This window comes from Scyliorhinus torazame, chromosome 16 (genome assembly GCF_047496885.1).
Source record: "Scyliorhinus torazame isolate Kashiwa2021f chromosome 16, sScyTor2.1, whole genome shotgun sequence".
NCBI lineage: Eukaryota > Metazoa > Chordata > Chondrichthyes > Carcharhiniformes > Scyliorhinidae > Scyliorhinus > Scyliorhinus torazame.
The window spans coordinates 184,490,956-184,505,935 of record NC_092722.1 but is presented as its reverse complement, the minus strand read 5'-3'; the positions used below and the strand labels follow the sequence as shown (position 1 = coordinate 184,505,935).

The 14,980-nt window shown below is 46.4% G+C and overlaps 1 protein-coding gene across 3 annotated transcripts in view; it reads right to left on the bottom strand.

The window, feature by feature from the left end:
* Nucleotides 1-220: 220 nt before the first annotated feature.
* Nucleotides 221-14,980, bottom strand: part of wbp1la (WW domain binding protein 1-like a) — a 108,228-nt gene continuing 93,468 nt past the window's right edge. For all 3 annotated transcript variants that reach the window (XM_072479584.1, XM_072479587.1, XM_072479585.1), the window contains 2 exons: nucleotides 10,375-10,536; nucleotides 221-3,599 (listed from right to left, as the gene is read on the bottom strand). In XM_072479584.1, the coding sequence (XP_072335685.1) occupies nucleotides 2,830-3,599; nucleotides 10,375-10,536 (932 nt within the window). In that variant the 3' untranslated portion in view covers nucleotides 221-2,829. The remainder of the gene's footprint in view (nucleotides 3,600-10,374; nucleotides 10,537-14,980) is intronic.

Genomic DNA, 14,980 nt, shown 5'->3' with positions numbered 1-14,980 from the left:
ATTTAAAATCCGTAACTTCCCAGTTAACCTGTCGTCATAGGAGATTTGCCCCCTTCCCACCCCCACTTTAAAAACAAACTCTCTCTAAACTAATCTCGCGCATGGAACTGGAAATTCCCATAGTCACTCGCCTACGCCACCTCCACTATTCAGTTGGAGTGGAGCTAAACACTACACAGTGCAGTTTCTCCCCCCCCCCCGCCCCCCCCCAACCCCCCAACCACAAACCCCTCCACAAATCCCCCCACACCGGGCTCTCCTCAGCAGCCCTGCCTTCAGTTATAATACCCGTCTGAACCTGCTCCCACGCTCACAGGGCTGCCTGTGGGCCAAGCTCGGTTAGGCTCTACGTATTACAAGTTCCTTTGGCTCCATTTGATATCATTGCTCAGCTAGAATGATCAGCCGCATCACCCATTCCACTGAAAACTTACATTTGGTGACCGCGGTTGGCGATCCGGCAAAAAGCGTCATTTGGTTCACTTACCAAGACGTCTGACTGGCAGTTCTAGTACCCGACATCGGAGGAGAAAGTTATTCCCAGAGTTGTGAGGCAGTGCACCAAGTAGATGACTCAGTATCAGCATAAATCTACAGCTCACCGTGACCTGATTCTCAGTTAGAGAGGTATTGGCAGTGGCAGGAAGGGAAGGGAGAGGGAAGGTGGCTTCTGTGGTATGCAATAATATGGGTAGATAGCCCGGGATGGATTAGAGGCCACAATAACAGGTTCGGCATTTCTGAGTGCAGAGCCAAAACAATCTGAACAGGGTGCCCAGGTACACATACTGAACCTGCAATTCGCCTAACATCGTCCTACTTGTATTTCAGTGCAGCAGAGCACTGCTGGAGGTGCTGTCACTCAGGCCAGAGGTTAGACCGAGGTCCTATCTGCCCATTCAGGTGGGCACCGAAGGTCCCACATCTTTGGAAAAGCAGTGCTCTCCCCAGTTTACTGACCAGCATTTGTCCCTCAATCAACACCTAAAACACTATTCATTGTATTGCCGCTTGTGGGAGTTTACGGTGGGAAAATTTGGTTGCCTCGTTTCCGAAATTACAACAGTGACTACACTTCAAAAGTACTTCATTGGTTGTAAAGCGCTTTGGGATGTCCCGAGGTTATGAAAGGTGGCATATGTAAATCCCCCCCCCCGTCCCACACACACACACACACACACACACACACCCACGCACACACGGGTCATAACTTCTGCACTGTGCAAAAGACACAAGTGCTTCCAATAAATGTGTTTGTCACCTTGAAACGCAGAGCTCACGGAGAGGAAAGCTACCTTTTGTGCTATTAAACGAATTGGAGGCATAGCACTGACGGTGATCAGCTCTGGTGAGAAGGAGGGGGTGATTGTTCTCACTAACACAGCAGGTTCGAGTCCATTAGAGACATAAAGCACACAAAATCAAACAGCACCCAAACATCAGTCAAAGCCACTTTCAATTCACTTCGGAAACATTTTTTGTTTAAAAATTCATTCTCAACAACAGCTGCCGGTTCAGGCACTGCCCCACATTAAAATTTATACCTACAGACACGATACAAAAGAAAGATTACAGATCCAACTCAGTTATGGCTTTTTCTTTGTTTTTCAACCATGTGTCAACTTCTACAGGTGATCTGCTCACCCTGCGCTTCCTGAACCTCCATATGCAATGTGAACGTAAAAATTCAAAGCTTCAGTAACCAAAATAATGAAACTTGTGCTTCTGTGGAGAGAGAGATAAAGAGAGAGAGAGAGAAAGAGATACAGGGAGAGAGAGAGAGAGAGACAGAGACAGAGACAGACACAGAGAGAGAGACAGAGAGAGAGAGAGACAGAAAGAGAGACAGAGAGACAGAAAGAGAGACAGAGAGAGAGACAGAGAGAGAGAGACAGAGAGAGAGAGACAGAAAGAGAGACAGAAAGAGAGACAGAAAGAGAGACAGAAAGAGAGAGAGACAGAAAGAGAGAGAGACAGAGAGAGAGAGACAGAGAGAGACAGAGAGAGAGAGACAGAGAGAGAGAGACAGAGAGAGAGACAGAAAGAGGGACAGAAAGAGAGACAGAAAGAGAGAGAGACAGAGAGAGAGAGACAGAGAGAGAGAGACAGAGAGAGAGAGACACAGAGACCGAGAGAGACAGACAGAGACCGAGAGAGACAGACAGAGACAGACAGAGACAGACAGAGACAGACAGAGACAGACAGAGACAGACAGAGACAGACAGAGACAGACAGAGACAGACAGAGACAGACAGAGACACACACAATGCAGAAAGATGCCATTTCTGCAGTTTAAAGCTGGTATTCAGAGACCCTGAAGAGAGAACCATCACCCCTTCTATTCAGAACCACACGACGTGCCAGCACTAAAGTCTCCCAGTTTCCATTCAGTTTGTGATTTCAACCCAGATGTATAAAGCTGTCTCTCTTACAAGGACACAGGTAAAGTAAAGTGGTCTTTTCAAATGACACAAGATGAATGTAGGGTCACGACCCCATGCAAATATGCTTTGATTAAAAATTTAAATGTTGGATACAAAATTCCACTTGCCGTCATAACTGCTTCTATACCACAATATGACAGGCCAACACTAACCAGCACAGAATGCTATTGGTGTAGCGAGCCTGACCAATTTCCCTTGGTTCAGTGCTGACAGCTCCGTCTCTGTTCCACAACACCACCAATCTGGCATTTACCATCTTTTCTCTTCTCTCCCTTCCGAGGGCACGTGAGAACAGAATGTTTCTGAAGCTCCAAGAAAAGAGAGAGTATGAGGCATCCTCGAGCACAAACGTCAAAAAAAGTGCAGCCGACGGGGGGAGCTTCAGTTAGGTTTGGGAGTCGCGGTGCTGCTGCTGAGCTTGCAACAACTCATTCTCATTGATGGTGTCCAGTAAAAGACACACCGGCTCCTCCGTGAGCTCTGGGACATGTTGCTCCTTGCAATCCTGTTGCTCACCTGCTTCAGCGAGGCTTTCCTCCCTCGTGTCCGAACGAGGGCAGGAGTCACACACATTACAGCTGTCACAGAATTCCATTGCACCCCCCAAACCATCAATCAGACCATCCAATTCCTTTGCGTCATCGTCTCTGTTGCAAATGCACACCTCGATGCCGGAATCTCCAGTGAACCTTCGGTGCCTTCCGGGGGTCTTATCTTCGTCCTTGATTTCCAAGCTGGGCTGATGATGCCAGCTCTCGATCTTGGAGGAAGAGCTGGGATAATAATCAGTCAGTTGCTCCTTCTCGGGGCAGCTCAGCTCCTCGTCCAGCTCCAAGCAACAAGCTCGCACAGGCTCTAGTTCAGTGCCAGCAACCAAATCCTCAGTCTGGCTGGCTGTCGGGGTTTTGTTCAAGCTGTGCTCCGAGTAGGTGAGTGAAGGGTCGCTGTCCGACGCACCCCCCTGACGGGGCACTGCCTCACAGACCGTTGGCACAGAGTTACTTGGGGTGGTCGGAGACCTGGCCGGCTCGGGATTGGAGGAGCCATTGCAAGTCGTGACGCACTGCGGATGAAAGGCACTGTAGGGAGGTGGCGGGGTCACAGGTCGGTTCACCACTTCTTCATAAGGAGGGAGTAAATAACTTGGCAAAAATCCTGGGGTTTTTTTTCCAGAAGGAGTTGCGGGGAAGGGGAGGAAAGAAAAAAAAAATTTGTTTAGAATCAAATCTATTTAATCACAACAATAGAATTATCAAAGGGTGCAGAACACCCGAAAATAACAGTTCCCCAGGATGTTGACAATTCCACACAATAAAGTGCAAGCCCAAATAATAACTCAATCATAATCATTAATTAACACTTTAACCCTTTGCGGCAACCTGATTTCATACAGCCATTTTAATGTTGTAAAATACCCACAGGTACTTCAAAGTTTCACAGGAGCTAATATAATATTTGGGTGGCATGGTAGCATAGTGGTTAGCACAGTTGCTTCACAGCTCCAGAGACCCAGGTTCAATTCCCGGCTAGGGTCACTGTCTGTGCGGAGTTTGCACGTTCTCCCTGTGTCTGCGTGGGTTTCCTCCGGGTGCTCCGGTTTCCTCCCACAGTCCAAAGATGTGCAGGTTAGGTGGATTGGCCATGACAAATTGCCTGCAGTGTCCAAAAAGGTTAGGTGGGGTTACTGGGTTACGGGGATAGGGTGGGGGCGTGGGCTTAAGTAGGGTGCTCTTTCCAAGGGCCGGTGAAGACTCGATGGGTCAAATGGCCTCCTTCTGCACTGTAAATTCTATGCTTAGAAAGACAAACTGACGCCACGTAATGAGATATTGGGACAAATGACCAAGATCAAGGTTTTTGAAAAGAAAGAGAGAGAGAGAGAGAGAGAGAGAGAGAGAGATAACAAACAAGGATCTCTGGGAAGCAATTCCAGAGCTTGGCCACCAAAGTGCAACAGTTAAAATCGAGGATGCAGGAGAGGCTAGAATTGAAGAGTGCAGATATCCCAAAAGGCTGGAGGCCTGAAGAGATTACAGAGGGATTTGAAAGCAACAATGAGGATTTGAGAAATCAAGGGGTGAAACAGGATAACAATGATCCTGGCCGATTTTTTATTTTTATTTCTATGAATCAATAGCTGCTGAATTCAAGTCTATCTAAGTGAAAATGGAACACTTGGAAAGCCTAGTATTAATTAAGGGCAAGGCAAGGGAGGTTGGGCTTGAATAGACGGTTCAACTATGGAGTTAGCACAAGCACAGATTCAATGAATAGAAATCTAGCTATGTGAAATTTCTATAGTCATCTACAATTGAGATTGTTAGGAAAAACATGCAATTGCAAGCTAAAAAAAAAATTGTAAAGATATGAGTGTATGTAACTTTTGATAGGTTGCCATCCAGATATCAACTTGGAAGTTATAAAGCACAGGCGGGCTGAAGATTGCATTAAAATATATCGACACCGGAACTGAATGATTGTCGTTTTGTTGGAGGCAGAAGTCTTTAAAAGAATATTCTACCTCTCCCCCCTCGAGATGCCCCACAAATTGCCCTCTTCAACCAAAGCAGCAAGTAACTGCTCCCAGCCCAACACCAAAGCAGCTCTTGTGACCTGCCACCATCCTCACCTACTCTACTAGGGCGACGCAAGTGTCATCCCATTTAATAAAATAACTCTGTTCAATCACAATATTCCAGTGATCAGTCTATGCCCCCCCCCCCCCCCCCCCCACTGAACGGCGCGCGTTCATCGCCTTCCCCTTTGACAAAGGGGTCTGGATTATCCCAACCTCAATTCTGCTGCTGGTCTAGAAGCACCACTACCCCCCCCCCCCCCCCCCCCCCCCGCCCTTGATGAGTCAGAGTGGAATTTCCCCAAAGCCTGCCCCTGCTCCTGCCGCCCCCACCCACCAGCACCCCCCTCCTCAAATTGGCCTGGGTTTTCTTTGCCTCTCTCAGAAGATCGCATGGTTTGGGGTGACCAGGGGGGGGGGAAACGAAGATGAAGAGTGTATGGAGAAGGTGGGACAGATGGATGCACCAAAGGATCTTCCAACCCGTCAGCCATTGGCATCAACCAGCTACAGTAGATTGACTATTGCACAGAACACGTCTGTTACTTGTCAGTCACGTGAACAACGGCAGGCAGGTTAAAGACCCTAGACAAATGGGAGATGCTACTTTGCCCCAGTAAACATTCGCAAGATTAAAGAGTGACAAAGTTTCAATTTAGTTTGTGGCTTCACCAGCACATTCTGACCACAGGCTGTTGTTGTTCCGGTCATTATAAAGAGGGATTCTCACCACCAGAAGCTGGTTAATGTTTAAAAAACACTTGTAAAAAATACCGAGGAATATTTTTTTCTCGATTCAATTCAGCCCGAATCATGGAGAATGGGAAAGAAGGAAACACAATGAACAGGCACAAAGAGACAGAGGAAAGAAGGAGAGAATGCATCCATACAGGGAGGTAGGCATACTGAGAGAGCTAGGCACTCACTGACACTCACGGAGATAAGCATACACAGGCGGACATGTCATAGAGATAGGCATAAACTACAGACACTCATGCAGAAACAGGCAGAGAGAGATATGCAGACTGAGAAAAGAATGTGGTAACACATGCTTGATGAGGTCAAGGCGAATGGGAAGCAGAACTTATGACAAGCTCTCGGGATGAGTCAGAACCGGTCACGTTTAGGGTCAGTAATCTTTAGTTCTGTTGACATTAACACAGCTGTTGTTGAAACAGAATTATGCAGGAAATGAAAATATGTAACCCAAATTCTAACAGTTTAGACCCTCGCCCTCCCCCCTTCAAAATGTGAATTTTCTGTTTGAGGGTGCGGTACAAGTGATAGAACAGAACACGTTACACTCTGGTGACAGCATCAAGTAGCTTCAGGTCATGTATAAACATCTTGGTTAGAAGCAAATTAGAGAACCCTCAACTCCATTCCAAACTCAATTCAGTCTTGAACCTGGAGATCGGTTTCCTGGAGTATTGCGTGTAGTTTTGACCTCCTTTCCCCAAGGAAAATGTACTGACCATAGAGGGAGTGCACCAGACTAATCCATGAGATGGAGGAAACGTCCCATGGGAAGAGATGGCCTTTTATGCTCTGGAGTTTCAAAGAATGGGAGGTGATCTCCTTGCAACATACAGAATTCTCACAGGGCTCGACAGGATAGGCGCAGGAAGGACGTGTACCCTGGCTGGGGGTGGGGGTGGTCGCGAACCAAGAGTCTCAGAATGAGGGACAGGCTATTTAGGACTCATATGTGGAGGGATTCCTTCTCTCAAGAGGGTGTTGAATAGCTCCTCAGAGGGCTGTAGAGGCTCAGTCACTGAGTATGTTCATGGCTGAGATTGATAGATTTCTACATATTAAAAGCATCAAGGGATACCGGGTTATGGCACTGAAGTAGTTCAGCCAGGATCTCATTGAATGGCGGAGCAGGCCCAAAGGACTCAGTGGTCAACTCCTGCTTCTACTTCTCATGTTCCTGCCACCCTGTGGCAAAGTGACATTGGCAAATTAAGATCGGAACAAACTCCAGTTTAATCCTCTGGACCGAGACTCACGAGAACCTTCAATTTCTCATTTCACTGTGCAACCAGCAGAGAGACGGCAATCTCATCAACTTCGGCTGGATTCAGATCCTATGTTGTGAAAGGCTGATTGTTAACCCAACAGACTGGATCAAACGCCGGTCTCACAGTATAAAGGCTACTACTGAGCTTACTTCAAATGCGCAGTTCTGTTCTACACTGTTCAGAATGAAGGCACTTACCAAATTCAGAGCACAACACTCAAATAAAACACTCAAGAAGCCAGATTACCAAAGGTGTTGATAGTTCCCATCATTTCTCTGAAAGTGGGAACTTGTTGAGGGCAAAATTACAATCAACCTGCAGGAATATAGGAACAGGACTTGACCATTTGGCCTCTTGAAACTGCTCTGCCTTTGAAGGAGATCCTCTGTGATCTAACCTTACACCCACCGTTGCCCCTTATCCCTCAATCGCTTTGCTTAATAAAATACCATCAAACTCAAGACTTCAAATTAACAATTTACCCAGCATTAATTGGCATTTACAACAGAGTTCTGAACTTCTACCATCCTTTCCTACTTTCACTACTGAAAGGCCGTAGTTTATAGACAATGCCCTGAGTCCAGGACACCCCAACCAGCAGAAATAGGGTAGAGCAAATATTAAGATGGCATGGTGGCACAGTGGTTAGCACTGCTGCCTCACTGCTCTTGGGACCCAGGTTCAATTCAGGCCTCGGGTGACTGTGTGGAGTTTGCACTTTCTCCCCGTGTCTGCGTGGGTTCCTCCGGATGCTCCGGTTTCCTCCCACTGTCCAAAGATGTGAGGTTAGGTGGATTAATCATGATAAATTGCCCCTTACCGTTCAAAAGGTTGGGTGGGGTTACTGAGTTACAGGGATAGGGTGGAGGCATGGGCTTAAGTAGTCTCTCCTCCTAAGTCAGCACTGCCATCCTAGGAAACAGTCTAGTAAACCTTCACTGCACTCCCTCAATAGCAAGAACCTCCTTCCTCAGAAAAGGGGACCAAAGTGCACACAAAATTCCAGGCGTGGCCTCACCAAGGTCTGTATAATTCGAGCAAGACATCCCTGTTCCTGTACTCAACTTCTTTCGCTATGAAAGCCAACATACCATTTGCCTTCTTTACCGCCTACCGCACCTACATTTCCCTCTCTTAATTTATAGCCATTCAGATAACAATCTGCCTTCGTTTTGCTACCTCACATTTATCCACACTATACTTCATCTGCCATGTATATGTCCACTCACTCAGTTTGCCGCAATCACACCGAAGCATCTCTATATCCTCCTCACAGCTCACCCTCCCACACAGCTTTGTATAATCTGCAAATTTGGAGATATCACATTTAGTTCCCTCCTCTAAATGTTTGATATACAAGCACCAATCCCTGCGGTACCCCACTAGCCGCTTCCTGCAATTTGGAAAAAAGACCCGTTTATTTCTACCCTTTGTTTCCTGTCTGACAACCAGTTTTTTTAATCCATCTCAATACACTACCTCCAATCTCAAGCACCTTAATTTTACACATTAATCGCTTATGTGGGACTTTGATAAACGCCTTCTGAAAAACCAAATAAGCACACCAACTGGCCCCCTTCATCAACTCTACTCGTTACAGTCTTGATGGATTTCAGTAGATTTGTCAAGCGTGATTTCCCTCTTGTACATCCATGCTGACTCGGTCTGATCCTGCCACTGTTTTACCAAGTGCTCTGTTATAAAATCTTTGATTAAGGACTCTAGAATTTTCCCCACTTGGTCTACAATTCCCTTTTCCTCCCTTCTTAAATAGTGGGGTTACATCTGTAGGAATTGTTCCAGAGAGTATAGAACCTTGGAAGATAATCTCCAATGCATCTATTATTTCCAGGGCCACTTCCTTGTTTTTATATGCATTTAGAATACACAATTATTTTTTTTCCAATTAAGGGGCAATTTAGCGTGGCCAATCCACCTACCCTGCACATCTTTGGGATTGTGGGGGTGAGTACCATTCAGACACGGGGAGAATGTGCAAACTCCACACGGACAGTGACCCGGGGCCGGGATCGAACCTGGGTCCTCGACGCCATGAGGCATCAGTGCCAATCACTGCGCCACTGTGCCGTCCTAGGGCTACTTCGTTAAGTGCTTTAATATGTAGATCACCAGGCCCTAGCGGTATATCGGCCTTCAATCCCAATTTCCCCAACACCATTTCTCTACTAATACTGGCTTGCCTTCAGTTCCTTCCTTTCACTAAACCCTCCGTTCCCCAACACTTCTGATATCTTTTAGTGTCCTCCTTTGTGAAGACAGAACCAAAGTATGTATTTAATTGGTCAGCCATTTCTTTATTCCTCATTATAAATTCCTCTGATTGGGCAGCACGGTGGCGCAGTGGGTTAGCACTGCTGCCTCACGGCGCCGAGGTCCCAGGTTCGACCCTGGCTCTGGGTCACTGTCCGTGTGGAGTTTGCACATTCTCGCCGTGTCTGCGTGGGTTTCACCCACACAACCCAAAGATGTGCAGGCGAGGTGGATTGGCCACGCTAAATTGCCCCTTAATTGGATAAAAGGAATTGGGTACTCTAAATTTTAAAAAACAAATTTTTAAAATTCCTCTGGTTCTGAATGTAAGGGACCTATATTTGTCTTCACCGATCATCTTCTCTTCACACTCTACAGAAACTTTTACAATCAGTTTGTATGTTCCCCACAAGCTTACTCTTGTACTCAATATTTTCACCTTCTTAATCAATCCATTTTCTGAATTCTAAACTGCTCCCAATCTTCAGGGCTGTTTTTGTTTCCTGGCCAATTTGTATGCCTTGTCCTTGGGTCTTACACTATCCCTAATTTTTCTTGTAAGCTGTGATTTGGCCACCTTTCCCGTTTTACTTTGGTGCCAGACGGAAATAAAAATTGTTGCAGCTCACCCATGTGTTCTTCGAATGTTTGCCATTGCCTATCCACCATCATCCCTTCAAGTAACGTTTCCCAATTCATCATAGCCAACTCGCGCCTCATAACATCGCAGTTTCCTTTAGTAAGATTCCAGACCCTAGTCTCAGAATCAACTACATCACTCTCCAACTTGATGAAAAATTCTATCATATTATGGTCACTCATCCCTAGGGGTCTCGCACACCTAGGTTGCCAATTATTCCTTTCTCAATACAAACTACCCAGTCTAGGCTGGCCTGTTCATTCCGCATGGTTCCCTATAGTGCCATGCAATTTACCTAACCCACTGGAGGTCATGTTCCCTGGCAATGCAGTGAGCAGTTTATACCCAGCCAAAGTTCTGAAAGGGTTAATAATAACATAACATTGCCCAGGGGAACCATAAATTGCGACAGAGACATACTCAGGTAGAGTGGAAGCAGGGAGTAGTTACGGGCCCCCTGATAGGCGATGAGGTTGATCTCATGCTGTCGTTGTTGCTGCTGTAGACGGAGTTTGGCTCGCCGATGGTGACAGACACAGCAGCAGCTCAGGATGATGATGATGGTCCAAACAAGCCAGAACCCTGGAGAGAGGAAAAGGAGCATTATCATACAGTTAAATTACATTTCAACAACTTCAAACATCCAGCTTCCATTATTCAGTCAACTACACAAACTTTAAAAAGGGATACATAAAAGACGTTATATTAAAATAGAAATTGCACATTGGCCTTTCCGAGGAGCCAAAGAACTCTTGCGAAGCTCAGAAGAGAGAAATCGTCACACTATGTCCAACCACGGTAGCACAGTAGTTAGCATTGTTGCTTCACAGCTCCAGGGTCCTAGGTTTGATTCCCGGTTTGGGTCACTGTCTGTGCAGAGTCTGCACGTTCTCCCCATGTCTGCATGGATTTTCTCCGGGTGCTCCGGTTTCCTTCCACAAGTCCCGAAAGACGTGCTTGAAATTATAATTGCTTGTCACAAGTAGGCTTCAAATGAAGTTACTGTGAAAAGCCCCTAGTCGCCACATTCCGGCGCCTGTTCGGGGAGGCTGGTACGGGAATTGAACCGTGCTGCTGGCCTGCCTTGGTCGGCTTTACAAGCCAGGTATTTAGCCCAGTGTGCTAAACCAGCCCCATGCTTGTTAGGTGAATTGGACATTCTGAATTCTCCCTCTGTGTACCCGAACAGGTTCTGGAATGTGGCGACTAGGGGCTTTTCACAGCGTTAATGTAAGCCTACTTGTGACAATAAAGATTATTTTTTTTTATTAGTCAGCAGTACAATGGGCCAAAGCTGTCAACAGTGACGTTCCTTTTCAAGTTACAGGCTGTGATAGTAACCCTTCTTCATTCCTTGCAGGTCACACGTGCAGATCCTGCTGCCCCTAATTGGGACAATGTGCTAACCAGGAAATTTGAAAGAATAAAGGCCCCCCCCCAGCCCGGTTCGATTTTGAACAGAATGACTATTGGGAAATCATGCTTTAAAACGGTCTCCGGTCTCCGTGCATTTAAGAAATTGAGAAAGAGCAAAAACAGTTAAGCAGATATCTTCCATGCTCTGCAAATTTCAATGAATCTGGAAAATATTGCTGCCTGTACCCTCAGTTGCACCAAGCCCCATTCACCCATGACCCTCAGTTTGCTGACCGTTACTTGCCTTTTTTATTTATTTAATGTATATTTTTATTCAAATTTTCAGTTTACAAACATACAAAACATTCAATCAGATTCATTCAATCGACAAAAACAAAATCGCCCGCCCCATTTCAGTTTAAAAAGCATTTTGTTAACGATTTTTTCGGAACAACACCAGAACAACCATTTATGTACAACAGTTAAGGGTATTCCAACCTTTTCATCCACCCCCCCCCAAAAACCCAAAACAAACAACAACCAATCCCCAGTGCCCTCCCTTCCGCCCCCCCCCTAGCAACTGATGGTGACCAAAATGGCTGCCATTGGAGGTAGAAGCTTTCAGCCGACCCTCTCATTAGGTACTTGATTTTTTTCTAAGTGTAAAAGTTCCATCAGGTCACCAAGCCAAGCTCCTTCACTGGGCCGACGGGCTATCAAGGAAGCAAAGACAAGAGCATCTATATTTGCTCCCGTCAGTAACTGGCAAGTTTGGGATCCCAAAAATAGCCACCAAAGGGCATGGCTCCAAGCCGTACCAAGAATTCCCGGCATGGTGCTGAAGGAGACCTTTACTTGTTTTGAATCAAAAACTCACTTGTTGTGTTGAAGTGCCTCCATGACCTCACCCCTCCCGAACTCAATAGCCTCCTCCAGACCTCCAACCCCAACTCCACACGCTCTCCCAATTCCGGCCTTGTTGTTTTCCCAATTTCCTCCACCCAGGTTTGCGCCTTCAGCTGCATCGGCCCAAAGCTCTGGAATTCCCCCCTCTAAACCCCTACTTCCCCCTCTCTCTGCTTTTAACATGCACTTTCAAACTTACCTGCTTGACAAAGCTTTTGAAAACCTGTGCTGATATTTCCTTATGTGGCTCAGGGTCAAATATTGACCGACTACACACTTGTAAAGTATTTAGGTCTTTTTACAACATTGAACACACTATATAGAAACAGGTTTTGGCCCTTTCCCAGAATGCTCTCCACGACCCCCTGATGTGCAGTGCACATGAAAGTTTAACTGTGCAATTTCCATAAGTAGCCAACTTGGAGAGCCAGGTGCCAATGGCTTCAGGTGAAGATGGAAGAGAAAAAATAACATGCACAAAATATGGCGGCACGGCAGCACAGTGGTTAGCACTGTTGCTTCACAGCGCCAGAGTCCCAGGTTCGATTCCCGGCTTGGGTCACTGTCTGTGCGGAGTCTGCACGTTCTCCCCATGTCTGCGTGGGTTTCCTCCGGATGCTCCGGTTTCCTCCCACAAGTCCCGAAAGAATATCTGGTAGGTGAATTGGACATTCTGAATTCTCCCTGTGTCCCCGAACAGACTCCAGAATGTGGCGACTAGGGGCTTTTCACAGTAACGTCATTGCAGTGTTAATGTAAGCCTACTTGTGACACTAATAAAGAATATTATTATAAATCTCACATACAATGAATCCCTATTTAGGCCTTTTCTGGATTGGGGGGCGCGGAGAATGGAGATAGGGGGGCCAGTTGGGGTGGTCACCTTACATATGGATCCATCTATTGTGCTCGGTTGCATCCATTTTGGAATTCGGGCTGCAGTAGGGGTTGGGAGAGCTGCTGGTTAAATGCAAGGATCCTGGCGGAACAGCACATCTGCTGGCAACAATTTCCATTCCTCCAGATCTTCCTGTTGGATCCTGCTTTTGATGTTAAACTGACAGCATTCACAAAGGGGTTAAGTTGGGGGGGTGGGGGGGTGAAAGAGAGAGAGAGAGAGAGACAGAGAGAGAGAGAGAGAGAGAGAGAGAGAAAGAGAGGGATTTTAATTCTATGCACTAGTTATTTTATGCAGCTCGGGTGTGTACTTCTAATAAAATAATTTCTCCCAAGGCCAGCACGCTGGCAAGGAAGTGCAGCCCGGCTGTCGAACATTACAGGGTTCTGCTGCTTGCTTGTTTTCCTCGGCTCCACCCACGTCACACTGTTGCCTTCAGGAAGATTCAGATGCTCAGCTTCCGTTGAAATGGTCCCAAGACATGCGTTTACTGGTATGCAGAGCAACCCAGGTTTACAGACCGTGCTTTAGGAAACACATTGCTGTGTTTTGAACCGCTTTATTGCACCAAGCACATAAGCAAATTAATGCTCGAAGTCAGCAGCTCCACCTCGGCAAAAGAAGAAAAAGACTGCCCGATTTCCTTCTTTGAGCCCTTCAGAAGGACAAACACTTTCCACCCTCTTCCTCTGCCCCCTGTTCAAATTTTCCCCTTTCTAACACAGGTTCATTCAGCAATCTCCTCTTTCTAGACGTCATCGCCAACCCATAATGTTTTGTAGTTTCCCCAATAAAAGCTGCTGGCTTTGGTTAGTGTCATACAGCTGGGTAATCTTACGCCTCTAGATGTTTACCCAACATTACATTGAATGCACTGCACAGAAATAGGTTAATTCAGCCCATCAGGTGTATACTGGAGTTTATGCTTCACATGAATCTCCTCCTATCTTGAAGGGTGGCACAGTGGTTAGCACTGCTGCCTCTCAGCACCAGGGAGCCGGGTTCGATTCTGGCCTTAAGTGACTGTGTGGAGTCTGCATGTTCTCCCAGTGTCAGCGTGGGTTTCCACCGGGGGCTCCAGTTTCCGCCCACGGATGTGCAGGTTAGGTGGATTAGACGTGCGAAATTGCCCCTTAAGTGTCCAGGTTAAATGGGGTTACAGGGATAGGGCAGGGGAGTGAGTCTAGGTAGGGTGCTCTTTCAGAGGGTCGGTGCAGACCTGGTGGGCCGAATGGCCTCCTTCTGCACTGTAAGGATTCTATAATTCTATGATCTCACTTGACCTGACACTATCTGCTTATCCTTCTCCTTCATATAGTTATCCAGCTTCGCCTGAAACACTATTTACCTCACGTTGGAGCACATCCTATTTTCTGGGTTCTCTTACGATAAAGACGTTTCCCATGAGTTATCTTTTGGGTTTATTCATGACAAACCTATATTTATGACAATTAGTTTTGGCCTGGTTTGAAAATTCAAGCCATTATACAAATGATATGCACACTGGTTTAGCTGTTTAGCGGTTATGGGGCTGGTTTAGCACAGGGCTAAATCGCTGGCTTTGAAAGCAGACCAAGGCAGGCCAGCAGCACGGTTCAATTCCCGTACCAGCCTCCCCGAACAGGCTCTGGAATGTGGCGACTAGGGGCTTTTCACAGTAACTTCATTGAAGTCTACTTGTGACAATAAGCGATTTTCATTTCATTTCATTTCATTTTCATTCACATGAAAATCAGTTCATACAGTACTTAGAAATATGATCGTCTGATCCTGGAAAGATTTAGTTACATAATTACACCATGGCCACTTTTCCAGACTGGAATTGGGCAGCTTTTTCGAAGAGCAAGTATAGGCATGATGGACTGA